This window comes from Microcaecilia unicolor, chromosome 6, assembly GCF_901765095.1.
Source record: "Microcaecilia unicolor chromosome 6, aMicUni1.1, whole genome shotgun sequence".
In the NCBI taxonomy this organism is placed as follows: domain Eukaryota; kingdom Metazoa; phylum Chordata; class Amphibia; order Gymnophiona; family Siphonopidae; genus Microcaecilia; species Microcaecilia unicolor.
In genome coordinates, this window is record NC_044036.1 from 314098839 (window position 1) to 314118830 (window position 19992).

Consider the following 19992-nt stretch of genomic DNA (forward strand, 5'->3'; position numbering starts at 1 on the left):
CCTCCTCCTCTCTCATACCCAATACAAAATTTCAACATTACAACAATTGAACAATTACGTCTCATCTGCGGACAACTGCCATCAATCCTTAACACATTATCATCTACAGTAACTTCTTGCCCTTCCTCCATCCTTATACACCTTCCCACCCTTCCTCCCTCCCCTCTTTAAAGAGGTAATTTTTATATAAAGTTTTTTTTTTCTTTTTCACATGTAAAGGCTTTTCTGCATGCTGAGGGATTTTGTGAAATAACCCCAGGGGTTATGCATGGAAAAGTTACGTTCAGTACCTTCTGCATGACCTGGGTGTAGGGGTGTTGACATGTACACTTGTAGCCTGGACTGGAATCCCAGGAGCCGGAGGCTTGTGAGCAGGGGGCATTGAAGCAAGTCTGTCTTTGGAGCATGCGAGGACACCTCAGACCTGAAGCTCACGGTAGCTGCAGTGTCTTTCAGGTTGCACAGAAGTGGGGTGTTCATCCAGCAGCAGGAGACATGCCTATGCATGTCCTCCCCTGCTGCCACAGATGATCTGAGATTTTGTGACATATCCCACTGAGACTGGTCCCGAGCAGTGGGGGTTTTGATTGGTCTAGCTGCACTGAGTTGATAAAGCCACAGTCGTTAACTCTGGGGTAATCATTTCATACTCCAGGATAATGATCTTTACCCTGGACTAATTACCTTGAGATTACTACTAAATTAAATGTTAGCTTTTGTATTAAGATGATATTTATGTAACCTGTGCTGTTTGCAGGTTGTCATCTAACTAGAGCTTCCAAGTTACACAGTTCCAGGGAGAGATTTTAGGCCGATCTTAGATGTCTGCCAACCACATCCTGATGCATAATGGGACCCGTAGCACTGATTTCAGTGGGTACAGTCAGGGACTACACATCCCACACTGTTTTGGGATGTAAGTTTTTAAAACTAGGACTGGCCAAGTATCTCCCTTCTGGACCTTCAATCAGCTTTTTTATTTAGGTAGCTGAGTAAATCTATTAGCACTAGGTCTGCATTTTGATTAAAATTTTAATCACGATTAATTTAGTGATAGGGTGCGTTATTTATTTTAACCCCCCCCCCCCGCACCCAACACTGCAATTCCTTGTGACTTTAAGCAAGTCACTTAACCCTCCGTTGCCCAGAGTTGCAAGGAGCTGTAGTGGGGAAAAAAAAATAACATACCTTTAATCACACAATTAATTGTGATTACACATTTTAATCAAAATGCAGCCCTAAATAAATTAAAGAATACAAAGTAATGAAAAGAAGCTAAGAAATACAATTGACAAATTACAAATTAAAGAATCTAGAACAGCTATATACAACCTTCAGAGCCTACTTCAGAAATGCAGCCCTGATTAGCACCTTTTATTTTGGCACTTTCATTCGGTCAGAATCCGTAGCCAGGGTGTGAGCAGCTACTAGACAGGGACTCCCAAAACTTGAATCTTAGACTAGAACAGGATGATAAACCAGGATTGTGCAAAATAAGTTGTAATGTTACTGTCTCTAAGAAGTACATCCAGTAGAAAACAATAAACAAGGATTACTGGGAACAAAGAGCTTAGCTCGGATTCTGGAAACAACTAAAAAACAGAGACCCAAGACAGCTGGACAGGAGCAATAAGCCAGCAGGGAACAAGCCCAGAGGTGGAGCAGAAATACCAAAGCCTATCCTAGGCCGATCCTTGCTGGACCAGTCCTGAAACCAGGGGCGTATCTGCGTGGGGCCACAGAGGCCTGGGCCCCCGCAGATTTCGCCCTGGACCCCCCTACCATCGACCCTCTCCACCTCCCCCTCCCTCCCGCACGCCTGCCACCAACCCGTCGCCGGTCTTTGCTGGCGGGGGACCCCAAGCCCCCGCCAGCCGAAGTCCTCTCTTCCGTGCAGGATGCAAGTTGCAACGCTTCCTGTTCTTCTGCGTCAGACTCAGAATTTGGAACTCAGTCTGACGTCCTGCGCGTTGTACATGCAGGACGTCAGACTCAGAAGAACAGGAAGCATTGCAACTTGCAGCCTGCATGGAAGAGAGGGCCTCGGCTGGTGGGGGGTTGGGGTCCCCCGCCAGCAAAGGTAAGTGACAGCAGCGGGGGAGGGTGGCGGCGGGAGGGGGTGGAGAGTGTCATTGGTGGCGAGGGGGGGGTCTGGCAGTGGTGGGGGGGTCCGGAAATGGCGGGGGGGGGATCGGTGGCGCCGGGGGGTGGGCTAAAATGTGCCCCCTCCCTCTGGCTCTGGCCCCCCCTACCGCCAGAGTCCAGATACGCCCCTGCCTGAAACAGGAACTAAGACTACCATAAATATAATGATGAAATATTGTGACACCCACCTGACAGGTCTTAACAAGGATTTGGGTTTCCTGTAACATTATAAACTATGCAATTATACCACTGTCAACTTCTGATTTACCCATCTCTCTCTCCCCACCTCTACCTTTCCCTGTGAGAATGTCATTGGAATGCTTTTATGTTACACGTATATATTTTGATGATATCATATTTTGCTCATACCTGACCTGAGGGAGAAGATTTTGCCTTTGAAAGCTTGTCAAAAAATGTATTGCTATTTTTTTGTTGTTGGCCTGTTTTGCCTTCCCTTTCTTTTGTTTAGTTTTATTTCTTTTTACTGCCTTTAAAGAGGACTAACCTGGCAGCCCACTATTTTATCCAAGGCTGCCTCCCAAGAGGCAGAATAACGTCTCCTGGAAGACAGGTGCTCTCCAACCCAAGAGGCTGGCCTATGCCTCCTGACAACTAACATCAGAAAAGACCTGAAATGTTGCGTTTCAAACCAGTGCACATTTCTAAAAAAAATTACAAATCTAACTCCAGTCCATCGTATAGGTGAGGCTTGTTGACACACCCTGTGTGTTAGATAATGTGAACACTAGAGGTGCATGTTTTGTACCTCCTCATTGCCAGGAGAACCAACTCGTGTACTAATTGTATTAGTTGAAGACGGACACCCAGATGCACAAAACTTAACAATCTAGCAACACGCTTTTTATACTGGTTCTAGCCAGTTTAGCGAGCACTCTGTTCAGCGAGACATGCACAAAAGGGTTCTGCAGTCTCTCTTCCTGTCACAGTAGCAGCTAACCAAAATTGCATGCAAAATTATTTTAATGAGTTAATTAGTATTCAAGTGTAATTCTGAGTGATGCACAACTGTTTTCCTAGCGATTCACGGAAAGGACCACCTAACTTTATGACAAAATTTTTACTGGTGGTCAGGAGCTGCCGGTAATGCTGTTTCCTTCTCATTCTTCTGAAATAGCAGCTGCCGGATGGCCAAGGAGAGCTGCGGGGGATCTCTAGAGCCCCCCGCTGTTCACTCTCTCCTTTGTCTTGCTCCCTTGCTTCCCTCCCTGCCGAGGGTCTGGCGATGATAAAATAAATAGTTTGAAAACAAAAAATAAAAAGCTACACACTGCTTTTCATACACACAGCTTATATGCATATATGAAAGACGTCTGTAGCATGCACAGAGGAGCCACAATTAGCGATTGACTGTTCTGCGCATGCTCGGGTGACCGATTGGCTTCCCCCTGCCAAGCTGCTCGCTGTTTTTGCAAGCAGCTCATTTGCATGCTGATTCTTCTGAGCATCCCTCGCTATTTCCAACTTGATAATTTTTACCAAGGTGGAAATAGCGATCGTTGCTTTACCGGGATTTTGGTGCATCTGCCCCAGAATGTAAAACAAAAAATTGTGCAGTGCATTGTGTTGACTTCCAAGGCCTGGTCTTGGCGGTCTTTGAGCTCAGTATATCACAACCTTCTCATTCTCTCCTGTAGCTTACATTAAAACCTCTTCACAAGATGTCATCTGAAGAGAAGAATGGGACTAGCCTGCCCAGCAGTCGCCTGCAGAGCAGGAAGCCCCCAAACCTTTCTATCACCATTCCGCTGACAGAGGGCAGGAAGGACAACAAGTTGAAAGAGGTGTGAAGCAGGTGGCTTGTTGTATCTGTTTCTGTGGTAATTATTATGGGGTGGTGTATGTCTATGCATGACTTGCTTCTTTCAGACTGTTCGAACCAGTGATAGCGTAACCATGTTCTAAAAATAGTTATCTTATTCCACAACTTATATGGCCAAAATACATAGTGATGTGCTGATGAAAGAGAAGGATTCTTAGTTTGGGGTTGGGGGGAACTGGGCGGGGAATTGGTTGCCTTTTATTATTTTGACCCAGGTTTCCTCTTGAGTAGAGACCACATTTTTCCCTCATGCAGTGGGAGCTATTCCTAACCTTTGTCTTTTTTTCCATCATCTATGAATATCCGTATTAAAGAATATATTTCCTCGGTGTACTCTTTGGTTTATTTCCCTTGTTTTCTTAATTGGTAGTTTGGATTGCTTGTTCTGTGTTGGGACCTTTATATAGAAAGATATGTTATTGATAGATGTTCTCTTAATTTGCACATTTCAGGACCCCTTTACTTAACCCTTAGTACAGCGATTCCCAAACATTTTTGGTTCGCAGCAGCACCCCTCCCCCCCCCCCCCCCCGACCACGTGGGTCTCCCTTTCCCTGCAGCCCCCTCCTCTCACACCACCACACCTTTGCCTCCCTGCAGTCCAGGATCTCTGCCACTTCCTTCTTCCCCCGCCGCCACTGCAGTGCTTTCAGCTTACATTTTCGGGCCATCCACGATTCACACAGGCACTCCAGGGCCTTCCCTGTCTGCCACATACGGCCCTCTCTGATGCAACTTCCTGTTGCGAGGGCCAGACGCGACAGAGGGAGGTCCCTGCAGAACCTGTGTGAATCGCAGATGGCCCGAAAATGTAAGCTGAAAGCACTGCAGCAGCGGCGGGGGAAGGAGCAGGAAGCGGCAGATGCCAGACCTCAGGGAGGGGAAGGTAGGGAGCGATGCGCCGTGGCACCCCTGAGAGTTCGCCAGTGGCGTAGCCACGTGGGGCCTGAGGGGGCCTGGGCCCTCATTGATTTGGCCCTGGCCCCCCTGCCGATGATCCCCTTGAACCCCCCTCCTGCCACCAACTCTCCCCCTCCGTCGCTGCCCCCCCCCCCCCCCCGCCGCGTCAGATACCTTTTTTGCTGGCGGGGGTCCCCGAACCCCGCCAACCGAAGAGTCATCTTCAGCGCCGGAGTAGCGCCTTTGTTCAACGAGGTTCCTGGTGCGATCAGCTGTTTCAACGCCTTACGTCCTGCGCCGTGCATGTAGCCCCATGCAGGACGTAAGGCATCGAAACAGCTGATCACACCAGGAACTTTGTTGAATGAAGGCGCTACTCCGGCGCTGAAGAAGACTCTCTTCGGCTCTCCTCAAGACCCTTCACTGGCTCCCTATCCGTTTTCGCATCCTGTTCAAACTTCTTCTACTAACCTATAAATGTACTCACTCTGCTGCTCCCCAGTATCTCTCCACACTCATCCTTCCCTACACCCCTTCCCGTGCACTCCGCTCCATGGATAAATCCTTCTTATCTGTTCCCTTCTCCACTACTGCCAACTCTAGACTTTGCGTCTTCTGTCTCGCTGCACCCTACGCCTGGAATAAACTTCCTGAGCCCCTACGTCTTGCCCCATCCTTGGCCACCTTTAAATCTAGACTGAAAGCCCACCTCTTTAACATTGCTTTTGACTCGTAACCACTTGTAACCCTCGCCTCCACCTACCCTCCTCTCTTCCTTCCCGTTCACAATTAATTGATTTGATTTGCTTATTTTATTTATTTTTTGTCTATTAGATTGTAAGCTCTTTGAGCAGGGACTGTCTTTCTTCTATGTTTGTGCAGCGCTGCGTATGCCTTGTAGCGCTATAGAAATGCTAAATAGTAGTAGTAGTAGTAGTAGTAGTGGTGGTGGAGTTCGGGGACCCCCGCCAGCATAAAAGGTATCTGATGCGGGGGCGGGCAGCGATGGTGGCAGGAGGGGGGTTCAAGGGGGTTACCAGCAAGGGGGTCCAATGTGGCGGCGGCGGTTCGGGAGGGTGGCTAAACAGTGCCCCCCACCTCAGGCTCTGGTCCCCCCCCCCCCCCCCAGCCAGTTCTGGCTACGCCCCTGGAGTTCGCTACAGCACTCCAGGGAGCCATGGTGCACAGTTTGGGTGGGTTGGGGGTAGGGAACTGTGGAGCCAGGCCCCAGTCTGGTTGTGTGGAGCCATGCTTGGCCAGTCCTAATGTTGTTAATTTGGGGTCTGCACCGGTTTCTTTTTCAGCCTGTGAATAAACCAGCATATCAGAAGAGTGTGAGTCTTCAGGAGCCACATGGGAGGAGGGGCAACGAGAGCGTGCCAGCTGAGAAGCGCCCAGGCTTCCGCCGACAGACGTCCCTGTCTCAGAGCATTTGCAGGTAGGCTTTGCAACTACTTGGTGGTGGGAGGCGGGACTGGTGGTTGGGAGGTGGGGATAGTGCTGGGCAGACTTATACGGTCTGTGCCAGAGCCGGTGGTGGGAGGCGGGACTGGTGGTTGGGAGGTGGGGATAGTGCTGGGCAGACTTATACGGTCTGTGCCAGAGCCGGTGGTGGGAGGCGGGACTGGTGGTTTGGAGGCGGGGATAGTGCTGGGCAGACTTATACGGTCTGTGCCAGAACCGGTGGTTGGGAGGCGGGGATAGTGGTTGGGAGGCGGGGATAGTGCTGGGCAGACTTATACGGTCTGTGCCAGAACCGGTCAGGTACAAATCAAGTTAAGGTATACACAAAAAGTAGCACATATGAGTTTATCTTGTTGGGCAGACTGGATGGACCGTGCAGGTCTTTTTCTGCCGTCATCTACTATGTTACTCGGAGCAGGCTTGGTGGCAGTTGGCTGCATGAAGCGTCTGTAGTTAGCAGATTTTGGGAGGGAATAAAACTTAAAACATTTGAATTCAGAACAGTAGGTGATCTTTCATGCTTACTGGTCTAAGTGGTGAAAATAGGTAGTCGGCATTCTGCCACTGGTCAGTCTCTGCTAGGAGAGAGAATTCTTGGAAGGCTTTTGGGCACAACATAAGGACTTGGGGGATGGAGGACCATGGGATTGTTGAGCCTTATTTTTCCTAGCACGTGTTGAAATTTGAAATGTAATTGTTCTCCACTTCACCTCCCAGACATGTTTGTCACAAAGATACGTTGTCATAGAACTTCCCACGTCTCTAATTATTACAACCATGCTCTCTAATGTTGCCATGATCTTGCTGTTCTTCTAGGTTGCTGCTAATCACATGCATATTAAACCAATACTCAAGTCAAGGTATTGCAACCATTTAATTAAAAATACAGCAGATCTCAGCTTTTGCAAGACCTATGTTATCCTTCAGCTATAAAGACCTCTGTGTTTTTTTGCATTTCCTTGGGGGCAAATACTGAATGATCTAGGAAATAATTATTTAAACAGCAGTCCAGTTCATTCCTAATCATGTGTACAGAGGGTGGGTAGTTTGCTACACACACATAGAGGCTGCTGCAGAAAGTTTCCTGCAGGGTTACCGTAGGTTTACCATGGAAGAGCAGTACAGAAAGGGTTACAGCGCAGAAATTCTTACCGTAATTACATTTAAATGAATGCAAATGCAATTGGGCGCAATCAGAACCACTAGACCTGCATGGCGCCCGATCCGCTGCACCACGCGGCCCACCAGAGGCCACGGCGGAAATACATAGAGCAACTGTTGAGTCGGCCACGGGAGCACTAACGCGTCGATGCCCTCGGCCCGAGGATCTCTTCGACGACTGAAGAAGCGAGAGACCTGAGCGTTGTCGGCCGATGCCATGAGATCCAGCACCGGCCGACCCCACTCCAACACCAGTCGATTGAACACTGAGGGATGGAGGGACTACTCCCCGGGGTCTAACGTGTGCCTGCTTAGAAAATCCGCGCTCACGTTGTCCACCCCTGCCACGTGGCCCGCCGAGAGACCCTGAAGATGAGCTTCTGCCCACAACATTAACTCCGCCGCCTCCACAGCTAACGCTTGGCTCTTCGTTCCCCCCTGCCGATTTACATATGCGACGGCCGTGGCATTGTCGGAAAGAACCCTGACTGCCTTGCCTTCTAGCAGGCTCTGAAAGGACCGAAGAGCCAACCGAATTGCTCGAGTCTCCAGGCGATTGATGGACCAAGATGCTTGGGCTACCTGACCCAGGCAATGCGCTCCCCAGCCCGAGAGACTCGCATCCGTGGTCAGCACCGTCCAATTGGGAGTGTCCAGCGGCATGCCCTTCGCTAGATTCGGAGAGTGGAGCCACCAGCAAAGGCTGCAACGGGCAACCCCCGACAGAGGGAAACTCTCCTCCAGGTCCTGAGACTGAGGAGACCAACGAGACAACAAAGCTCTCTGTAATTCTCTCATATGGGCCCTGGCCCAAGGAACCACCTCTATTGTTGCTGCCATCAGACCCAGGTGCATTTGCCATCCAGTGGTATGCAACAAAAAAAAAAATGCTTCGCCCATACAACTACCATGAAAACATTTTGCCAGGGTCTGGGCAGCATAGAGTTGGTTGAGGGGCGTGGATATCTACCGGCATCCTCTGTCTACCTGCATTAGCCCCCCTTCCCAACAACCTGAACCAAACCGAGCTGACCCTCCCCCCCTTCCCCGGAGTTCAAAAGATTTATCTTGATAGTCTAGTGCCCCTTCCTTCCTTACTAGTCTAGGGGGCCCTCCATGGACCCAAGCCTCTTTCCTCAAATACAAAAATTAAAAGGGAAAATGAAGGGAATTTTTCCTTATATGGCAGACAGGCCCCACCCAGTGCATCCCTAGGATGCACCACGCAGGACTAGGCGCTGCCATTTTTCAAGATGGTGGTGCCGGAAGCAGGAGTGAGTGAGCATCACTCCTGCCTCTCCTGTTAGGTATGTCAAGTGGGATGGGGGAAGGGTATGAAGGTGCCACTGGATTCCAGGGATTTTTTTTTTTTTTTTTTTTTTTTTTTTTTTTTTTTAATTTGAGGAGTCCGGGGAGGGGGCAGGGGTTGGGCCAGTAGACTAACAGGGAAATGTAAGTGAATGTAGGTAAGTGAGTGGTGTGGGGGAAATCTTCTGTCAGTAAGGGGGAGGGGTCAGGGAAGTAGGGGGTCCTCCACAAAGGATTGTTGGTTCAGGAGGAAGAGGGAGGGAAGGAGATGCTGGTATTTGTTTTTGTTTTAAGTGTCATCCTTCCTGTAAGTCACCGCTCAGACAGTAACAGGAAACACGGCATTTATCAGTGGGCTGCGATTTTAACGTGGCAGTAATTTGCATCCTCATTGATTATAGCGTGCTGCAGTATTTTGTGGTAGAGCTGCATCTCCTCCTTGGTTTTTACTTGCAGTCTGTGTTTATCGGGGGGGGGGGGGGGGGGGTTGCAGAGACTGTGCAGTCATTTGCACCTCCTTATCCTGTAGCTAGAATTTTGTTTGAAAAGTGCATGTAAAGATATGGAAATGCTATCTGTGTTCCTGTCTTAATCCCAACCTGCAGATAGCTCCTCTCTGTTCCCCAGTGCGCCTCATCTCTAAGGCAAAGGAGTTTGGTTCATTTTAGATGTGGGCTTTTTGCATCATTTTTGGAATTTTTTTGTCCCCTATTTTTCACACATTTTGTTTTAAATTTAACGGAAAATGTTAATGTTCATTAAAAATTTCACATGTTCAGAATTCACGAGCTTCACGTGCTCGTTTGATTTAGTGTGCACCAAACGTTTTCAGGTGCAGTAAGGAATGCACGGCCCCCCTCCTTCCAGTGTGGCTTGATGACTAATTGTGTACTGGCTTTTGACTGCTTTGAGGGTTCACAGTTTCCAAATAAGCAACTTAGGCAGATATGATTGGTTTCTACCTGTTGAAATCGTCCTTGGAACATAATAAAAGACCAAAATCGGGCTTCATTGCATTGATACAGCAATGATGGAATTTATCTGACAGATAATGTCCAGAGAGCAGATGAGACCTAGGTTTATCATGTTGTATAACATCATGGGTTCCCAGGGCCACACTTCAAGGGTGGGGGGAGGCAGGGGGTAGTTACCCCCTTGTTTGAGGAACAGCTCTAGATTTTGAAATAAAATAATTTACTGTGCTGCCTCTGCAGCCCTGCTATGAGTTCCATCCTGGACAGCTGAAATACCTTATTGTCCAGAGAGCATGGGTCATGTCTGCTAAAAGAATATTTATTTTTGGAATCCATGATTGGCTCAGTGTTCATCAGGTTTAGATAGTTGGTGTGTAGAAGTGTACCAGAGTTGGAGAGCAGTGGTGCAAACTAGTGAATGAAAATCTGAATAACCATTCCTAAACAAACTTGATTTGGTGACTTTTGTTTTGTTACATTTGTACCCCGCACTTTCCCACTCTTGGCAGGCTCAATGCGGCTTACATGGGGCAATGGAGGGTTAAGTGACTTGCCCAGAGTCACAAGGAGCTGCCTGTGCCTGAAGTGGGAATCGAACTCAGTTCCTCAGGACCAAAGTTCACCACCCTAACCACTAGGCCACTCCTCCACTGTTGCTACTATTTGAGATTCTACATGGAATGTTGCTATTCCATGTAGAAGTTGGCCCTTGCAGATCACCAATGTGGCTGTGCAGGCTTCTGCTTCTGTGAGTCTGACGTCCTGCACGTACGTGCAGGACGTCAGACTCACAGAGACAGAAGCCTGCACAGCCTTCTACATGGAATGTTGCTAGTGGAATAGCAATATTCCATGTAGAATCTCCAATAGTAGCAATATTCCATGTAGAATTTCCAATAGTAGCAACATTCCACGTAGAATCTCCAATAGTATCTATTTTATTTTTGTTACATTTGTACCCTGCGCTTTCCCACTCATGGCAGGCTCAATGCGGCTTACATATTGTATACATATTGTATTTGTACCTGGGGCAATGGAGGGTTAAGTGACTTGCCCAGAGTCACAAAGAGCTGCCTGTGCCTGAAGTGGGAATCCAACTCAGTTCCTCAGTTCCCCAGGACCAAAGTCCACCACCCTAACCACTAGGCCACTCCTCCACTGTTGCTACTATTTGAGATTCTACATGGAATGTTGCTATTCCACTAGCAACATTCCATGTAGAAGTCGGCCCTTGCAGATCACCAATGTGGCCGCGCAGGCTTCTGCTTCTGTGAGTCTGACGTCCTGCACGTACGTGCAGGACGTCAGACTCACGGAGACAGAAGCCTGCACAGCCTTCTACATGGAATGTTGCTAGTGGAATAGCAACATTCCATGTAGAATCTCCAATAGTAGCAACATTCCATGTAGAATCTCCAATAGTATCTATTTTATTTTTGTTACATTTGTACACTGCGCTTTCCCACTCATGGCAGGCTCAATGCGGCTTACATGGGGCAATGGAGGGTTAAGTGACTTGCCCAGAGTCACAAGGAGCTGCCTGTGCCTGAAGTGGGAATCGAACTCAGTTCCTCAGGACCAAAGTCCACCACCCTAACCACTAGGCCACTCCTCCACTATTGCTACTATTTGAGATTCTACATGGAATGTTGCTATTCCACTAGCAACATTCCATGTAGAAGTTGGCCCTTGCAGATCACCAATGTGGCTGTGCAGGCTTCTGCTTCTGTGAGTCTGACGTCCTGCACGTACGTGCAGGACGTCAGACTCACAGAGACAGAAGCCTGCACAGCCTTCTACATGGAATGTTGCTAGTGGAATAGCAACATTCCATGTAGAATCTCCAATAGTAGCAACATTCCATGTAGAATCTCCAATAGTAGCAACATTCCATGTAGAATCTCCAATAGTATCTATTTTATTTTTGTTACATTTGTACCCTGCGCTTTCCCACTCATGGCAGGCTCAATGCAGCTTACATGGGGCAATGGAGGGTTAAGTGACTTGCCCAGAGTCACAAGGAGCTACCTGTGCCTGAAGTGGGAATCGAACTCAGTTCCCCAGGACCAAAGTCCACCACCCTAACCACTAGGCCACTCTTTTGGAACTGAAACTCAAGAATAAGGGAGGCATCCTGTAACAGGAGATGACCATCTTTCGTACTGAAGTTAGTTATTAAGGAGGAACTGTGAAAGGCAATGTTTTATCTGTTCAGTTTGAGAATTGAGAAGAACCTTTGGTTCTCTCATCTCTTCCCCCCCCCCCCCCCCCCCCCCCCCCCGCCCTGCTATTTCAGGAATTCAGAAGTCTATCCATTGTGATCGGTTCCTGTGATCTTTTCACCCTGTGCCTGAAGCAAAAAGCCATGAGGTAGAGCAGAGTTCCCCAGATGGAGTCACAAACTAGGTGGGTTCATCATAGGATGGTGGTGTCTTGAACCGCCCCGGGGGTCAAACACTTTTCTCTGGCCATGCAAATTGGTATTGTGGCTGCAGAAAGATTGGTGAGCATCGATCTAGTGGTAGCCTTTGATCTTGGTCATTTTGGTTAAGGAGCGTCTGCCGTAGCAAGGCTCACTTGAATGTATGTGATTCGCAAGTTGGAGTAGTTAACCAATCACTGACTTTGAAGTTGGGAAAGAATATATCTTTATATGTTAAACATGTATTGGGAGCCAGGTCATCTATGTTCAAAAGGAGAAAAATATTTGTACCTCTTTTTTTTTTTTTTTTTTTTTTAATTCCTGCAGTCTCCAGTTCTTAGACTTGGAACGTTGGCTCTGCTTTAGCTTTTCAGCCTTATAATTCTCCCTTCAGTATGTTTTGGTTGGAGGGGCCAGACAATCCAATCTCCAGGCTTGCCCCGAAGATCTCTAGTTGATGATGCTGTGTTAGGCACAATAGGCATGCGTCAAACTTCACCTACCTGAGCACGCAGTTATGGAATGCACTACCGCGCAGCTTGAAACCGGTTTACGAAAGAACGAACTTCCGCTCATTACTGAAGACCCACCTCTTTAATAAAGCCTACCACAAAGATCAACCAATGTGAATATGTACAAATCGCCCATCTATATTTAGAAGTGTCTCTTAATATCTGCTTGTACACTATTACTTTGTCTTATTTTCATCATGCTGACCAAAACCCTGCAATACTAAATGTTTATTAACTAACATTCTTCCACTATTCATGACGTATTGTAAGCCACTTTGAGCCTGCAAAGAGGTGGGATAAGGTGGGATACAAATGCAACAAATAATAATAATAATACTGGTTAGACAATGAGGCTTATTTTCGAAAGAGAAAAACGCCCAAATTCCGACCTAAATCGGGAGGTCTTTCTCTTGTGGATTTTGGGCGTTTCCAACTGCACTCCGTCGCGGGAACGCATAAAGTTGACGGGGGCGTGTCGGAGGCGTGGTGAAGGCGGGACTGAGGCGTGGTTATCCGCTCAGCAGAGATGTGCGTGCTCGGCCGATAATGGAAAAAAGAAGGGCATTTTCAGAGAGAATTTAGGTCACTTTTGTTGGACCCGTTTTTTTCACGAACAGGTCCCAAAAAAGTGCCCTAAATGACCAGATGACCACCGGAGGGAACCGGGGATGACCTCCCCTGACTCCCCCAGTGGTCACTAACCCCCTCCCACCAAAAAAAACCGAATGTTAAACACTTTTTTCCCAACTTGTAAGCCAGCCTCAAATGTCATCCCCAGCTCCATGACAGCAGTATGCAGGTCCCCGAAGTAATTTTAGTTTAGTTAGTGCTGTGCGGGACCCATGCAGAGAGGAAAAATCGGAAGAAAAAAAAAAAAAACAAGCAAGTGCAGTCAGGGACGTCTAAATTACCAGGATAGTAAAAGGGGGAATCGAACCAGCAACTTTCTGATTACAAGCTCAGTGCTCTAGCCAGTGAACCACATTATTCAGGTGCTTAGATGTCCTTCCCTTTCCATTAAGTCCCTCCAAGTTTCTGTCAGCCAATCACCGCTGTTTAGCTGACACAGATGTCAGCTAAATGAGCTGTGATTGGCTGACAGAAACTTGGAGGGACTTAATGGAAAGGGAAGGACGTCTAATCAGTGGTGCACTGGCTAGAGCACTGAGCTTGTAATCAAAGGTTGCTGGTTCAATTCCCCTTTTTACTATCTTTTAATTTGGACGTCCCTGACTGCACTTGCTTGCTTGCTTTTTTTTTTTCTTCCGATTTTTCCTCTCTGCATGGGTCCCGCGCAGCACCAACTAAAGTAAAATTGCTCTGGGGACCTGCATACTACTGTCATGGAGCTAGGTATGATATTTGAGGCTGGCATAGAGGCATCTCAGGGGGACCAGTGCACTACGAATGCTGGCCCCTCCCACGACCAAATGCCTTGGATTTGGTCGTTTTTGAGCTGGGACGCTTCGGTTTCAATTATCGCTAAAAAGCAAAAACGCCCAGCTCAAAAAACGCCCTAATCCAATGTATTTTCGAAAAAAAAGATGGACGTCCATTTTTTTCGAAAATACAGTTCGGCCCGCCCCTTCACGGACCCGTTCTCGGAGATGGACGTTTTTACAAATGGGCGTTCGCGTTCGATTATGCCCCTCAATGGCTCCAGTGGCTCAGCCAATGTGTACACAAATGTTAATGTATAAGCCGTAAAGTTTATAGAGTTTTGTTATCAATCAGCTGATTGCACTCACCACCATCCTCTCTCCCCCCCCCCCCCTCCCAGGGAAACCGAGAAGTGGTTTGGTGTCAGCAATGACTGGGAGGAAAAACGGCAGCTGTGGCAACGCAAGAGTCTACAGCATTGCAGCCAAAGGTATGGAAAACTCAAGGCCCAGTACCAGCGGGATGCAGAACTGCCCAGTCAAGAGACCCCATCTTTCCAAGCCACGGAGTCTCCTGCCACATGCAAGTTTCGCAAGGTACAACTTCTACCAGTTTGATCCTATTTGCTGCTTTTGGTTAAAGTTTTAGGGGGAGGAAGGGAGTCAAACATAGTTAAACCCTTCGGTTTTGATGCTACTCGCCTTCAGATCAAAATTAAGTGGGACTTATCCATTAGACTACCGTAGTACTATCTGGTTTGTGCGGGGTCAGTTCTGTAGGTGGAGTCAGAGCAGACCAGGAAGTTAGTCAGGCACCGCCAGTGTTCAATGCTGGTGCACGAATAACTAACCAGGCATAACGTCTGGGTAGTTATCCAGGTACAGCGCTGAATATTGTCCGTACCCAGTAACTTCTGGGCACTACCACACATCCAGGTATTTAGTGCCAGCACTGAATATCCAGGACTAATTCAACCAGTATTAAAAAAAAATTTTTTTTAAAACTTGCTGACCCTTCCAGACTGACTATTGACTGGCTGATTAATGTGAAGGGTAGTTTTATAATCTGGCCACCCACATTACATATGTGTTTTGTGTGTAATCATTTAGAATGGCATGCCCATGTGTATTTACACACATTTTCCTAAACGCTGTTCTGCAACTACCCACTTACATAGCAGGGGTGTATGTGGACTTCAGCGGTAGGGGGGGCCAGAGCTGAAATGAGGGGGCACATTTTAGTCCCCCCCTACGGCGGTGCCAACCCCCCCGCCTCCCCGCCGCCATCACCGACACCCCCTGCCGCCGCCAGCACCACCTCCAACAAGTTTGGCCCGCCCGCCATCCATCGCCGTCTGTACCTTTGCTGGGGGGGGACCCAACCCCCCGCCAGCCGAACTCTTCTTCCTGCGTTTGGTTTCTTCTGAGTCTGATGTCCTGCTGCACGTACAATGTGCAGGACGTCAGACTCACAGAAACAGAATGAAGCCCTGCAGATCGCAAGGCTTCGTTCTGTTTCTGTGAGTCTGACGTCCTGCACGTTGTACGTGCAGCAGGACATCAGACTCAGAAGAAACCAAACGCAGGAAGAAGACTTCGGCTGGCGGGGGGTTGGGGTCCCTCGCCAGCAAAGGTACAGACGGCGGGTTGGCAGGGGGGGATTGAGAGGGGCGTCGGTAGGGGGGTCCAGGGCCAAATTTACGGGGGTCCAGGCCCCCGTGGCCCCATAGCAGCTATGCCCCTGTTACATAGTGTGTATTTGCAAGGGGGGTGTACCCAGGGACAGGCTAGAGACAGGGCTCCTCCCACTTATGTGTGTCTTATAGCAGAGCTTTCCAAACTGTGGGGCAGGACCCCAAATGGGGTCATAAAACCCATTTTTGGAGTCGTAGCCTAGGTGAACTCTCCAGGGGTGCATTTGTAGGGCACTCACACAGTTGTATTTGGCTGCAATCATGGGGTCACAGCCACAAAGAAGATAGGTGAGCAGTGACTTACAGAATACTGAGAGTTCTTTGGATACCTGTCGCACACAGTCTCATACTTATGGCTGGCATAAATGCGAGCATTTAAATGTTAGGTGCATTGAGACCGGATTATGCTGATATTCTGTAAAGGAACATAGGCACCTAGGAGCCTTTTCTATAACAGAACCTACCGCCTGCTCTCAGGCCACCTAAATGGAAAAGTTTAGTTATAGAATTGCCCCTTAAGTGCCCCTTGTAGAGTCCTTGAATTTTATATAATCATGCAGTTCTGTTTATCTACATTTCCCTTTCCCGTTTCCTTCTCATCTCTTGTTGTTCCTTATTGTATGTTGGTCCTCTTTCTTCTCCAAATCAATTAAAGAATTTTGTGTGTCTTCCCTCTGCTTTGAAAGATCGTGGACCCTTTGGCCCGAGGTCGGGCATTTCGGCATCCAGATGACGTCGACAGGCCTCGGACACCTCATCCTGCTCTACAACCTGTGACTCCTGGGGTCATCTCTTTGGCTTCATTCCACAGTGTCCGGTCTGGGTATACCCGTTTTCCCCGTCGCAAGAGGGAGTCTGTGGCACACATGAGCTTCAGGGCTGCTGCCTCCATTATTAAAGTTAGTTTGAGTTGTACAATAGAAAGCTTTAGTCAAATACGCTATGAAAAATATTTCCCCCTCCCCCGCAAGTGCCGAGTAAATCTCGGAATGACGCTGTCTTTAGATTTGGTTTTGTTAAAGGAATGTTCTTGTTTGTTCTTTTTTAAGGGTCACCCTGTTCTAACACCACACCCAAAAGGGAGAGCACAGAAGAGAAGCTTTGTGTATCCCAGCTTCATGGATGACGAAACAGATGCTGCAGACACATTTGACTCCTCATTCTTTAGTAAGGCAAGCATGGTTCCATGGCTTTTCCTCCTTTCTGTGTGATCAATTTTATAGCACAGGGCACTTTGCACCACTGAACGTTTATGAGCTGCTCTGCTATTTCTTACTGTTGTGCTCTTTCTTGAACACTGTTTTAATAAAATAAAAAGATTTTGCCACTTTTCTCTTATTCTTCCACATCTCCGGTAGCATTTTTGAAGGGGAATACTTAACACTTTAGTCTTCACTCCTAGTCCTTGAGGGCTACCAACCTGAAAATTCTGAACAAGGAAAGAGCTCAAATTAAAGTCTTTATGTAAGATATATCGGACAGTTTTCTCAACACTGTGCATCAGAGCACAGCCCTAACTCTGTATTTAAGATTGCCACTACTAAAAGATTTAAAATAATAGTAAAAGACTACCAGTGCATTGTTGTTGGACTGGCTGGGTCTGTGTTTGCAGGCAGACATTTATTTAAATCTGCTGTTTTCTATGGCAAGCTAATATCTACAGGGTTCACTCTAGCACCTAATGTTTGTAGATCTCTCTGGTCTACTGATTCCATAATGAATTGTGATCCACTGTTTTTGTATGGGTAGATGAAATTAGATTTTTCTAGAAGATTTGCTGCTTTTGCCCTTTCTCCTCCAGTTGTCCAACTGGGAAATAACATCCCATTGTTGGCATTCATGTCCCACCTAGCATAAACCTGAGTGAGGGTACAAGTGAGTGTTGTCGTGCTCTGCTATCCTGCAGTGTGTGTTGGTACTGTCCTGGCTGAAGTTTGTAGGTCTGCTTCAGAGCTGGCTTCTGTTTAGTGTTTTGAATTAACCATTAAGTTCTCTCTGATCGTGCTGCATTTTCCTTCCTAGCAGATAGTATGATACAGCCCTTGCTTTCTCTCTAACAGGTGGACATGCAAGATGAGATGTTCTCCATAACAGATGATGTGTTTGAGTCACCGCCCATCTCAGCCACATATTTCCGACACCTTCCTCACCCTGAAGATGCCCAGGCCCGGGATATGCCTCCACCTTTGCTGTGAGCTAGGATTCCATTTCTGTTTTGGGGACCTCGATAGAGGGACATTGTGTGTTGAGGTAGTCTTGGAACAGGGTACTACATCTGAATTTGTCAGACGCTTATCTGAGATTCCAGTTGTTAGGGGTAAGGAACTCCGCTCACCCACGTGTTTAGCTGGATTGAGAACAGACCAACATAAAAAGGAGCTACATTGATTATCTTCTATTAAACTGCTTCGCTGAGTGTTCAGAAGTGTTTACTCTTTTGCTTTTTATTAGAGTCAAATCTGTAAAGTGGCACCTAGAGGTAGGCACTGCTTATGCACATCAAAGGCACCATAAAAGTGACAATTAGGTGTCTATGTGCACTAGGTACTATTCTATAAGGGGCCCTTTTTCTAAGCCGCATAAATATCTACGTGCGGCAAAATGGAGTTACCACACGGCTACCGCGTGGCTCTTACAGTAATTTCATTTTTGGTGTACGTCCGATACGCTCGGCCGAAAAATAAATTTTATTTTCTGCCGCACGTATCGGATGTGCACCAAGTGGCATTTGGTGCACGTAGGTCATTACCACCTGGTTACCATGTGAGACTTTACCACTAGGTCGATAGCTGGCGGTAAGGTCTCAGACCCAAAATGGACGTGCGGCAATTTTCATTTTGCCGCACATCCATTTTCAGCAAAAAATTTTAAAAAGGTATTTTTTTTGTAGGTGCGCTGAAAAATAATTCTGTGCGTGCCCAAAATACACATCGACTGCCGCAGGCCATTTTTCAGCACATCTTAGTAAAAGGACCCCTAAGTGCTTTGGTGCTTAACTGCAAGGACAGCATACAAGTATGTCCCAGTCAGAGGCATAGCTACGTGGGGCCACGGGAGCCTGGGCCCACATAGATTTGGCCCTGGACCCCCCTGCTGATGACCCCCCCTCCCGCCGCCAACCCGCTATTGCTGTCTGCTACCTTTGCTGGCAGGGGACCCCAACCCCCGCCAACTGAGGTCCTCTTCTTCCTTCGTTCTGTTTCTGAGTCTGATGTAGACTCACAGAAACAGAACGAAGCCCTGCAGATCACAAGGCTTCGTTCTGTTTCTGTGAGTCTACATCAGACTCAGAAACAGAACGAAGAAGAGGACCTCAGCTGGCGGGGGTTGGGGTCCCCCGTCAGCAAAGGTAGGCGACGGCGGGAGAGGGTTGGCGGCGGGAGGGGGGGTTGAGAGGGTGGGGGGGGGGGGGTCGGCGGCACTGGGGAGGGGCTAAAATGTGCCCCCTCAAGCTCTGGACCCCCCTCCCGCAGAAGTCTGGCTACGCCCCTGGTCCCTGTTAAATGTGTAGTTTATAGAATACCATGACCTATGTGCATCACTTGGCATACCTAAGCATTCGATTGACATGGCATAAGAGGGTGAACCTACACATGGGCAGGCCAGTGCCCACCTTACGCTAATATTCTATAACGGAATCTTGGCACCAAGATGCCATTATAGAATTGGTGCTAAGTGCGTGGCATTGGGTCATCTAAACTAAGGTGCTAATTTATAGAATTGCTCCCCCTAATGTTGCCTAGTTTACTGGTGGAACCAAAACATGACAAATGGCCATCAGAATGTACCACAGTTCATTCTGAGCTTTGTCCTAGCGATCAAAGCTGGGCCCACACTGTGATGCCCTCACTCAACAGCAATTGTATTGACTCCAGTGAAGAACCAGAACAAATTTAATATTATTTTCATATATGAAAGTATGGCTATAATCACTCAGTGAGATTTCTGAGCATCATGACACTTAGTATAGAATGACTGAGTCATGGTAGACGCCCATCTGAATGCTCCTTATGTGCACCTCACCCTTTTGAAACCCTGCATATAGGATGTACTTACGATGTGTGTAATTTTCATTTCACCACATGAGTCCTCTGTCTTTAGACTTTCTTTGAAATTGTTAGTGAAATTTATAGATTATCCTGGCTGATAACTGTTCGAATCAGCTGACTTTCTCTTCTGAAAGATTTGAAAGA

At 47.6% G+C, this 19992-nt stretch overlaps 1 protein-coding gene across 2 annotated transcripts in view; it reads left to right on the plus strand.

Annotated features, from left to right (window-relative positions):
• RHBDF2 (rhomboid 5 homolog 2) overlaps positions 1-19992 on the plus strand; it is a 149097-nt gene that overhangs the window by 77921 nt on the left and 51184 nt on the right. For both annotated transcript variants that reach the window (XM_030208194.1, XM_030208193.1), the window contains exons 3-8: positions 3801-3947; positions 6190-6323; positions 14507-14702; positions 16486-16698; positions 16849-16971; positions 17860-17990. In XM_030208194.1, coding sequence (XP_030064054.1) covers positions 3825-3947; positions 6190-6323; positions 14507-14702; positions 16486-16698; positions 16849-16971; positions 17860-17990 — 920 coding nt within the window. In that variant the 5' untranslated portion in view covers positions 3801-3824. The remainder of the gene's footprint in view (positions 1-3800; positions 3948-6189; positions 6324-14506; positions 14703-16485; positions 16699-16848; positions 16972-17859; positions 17991-19992) is intronic.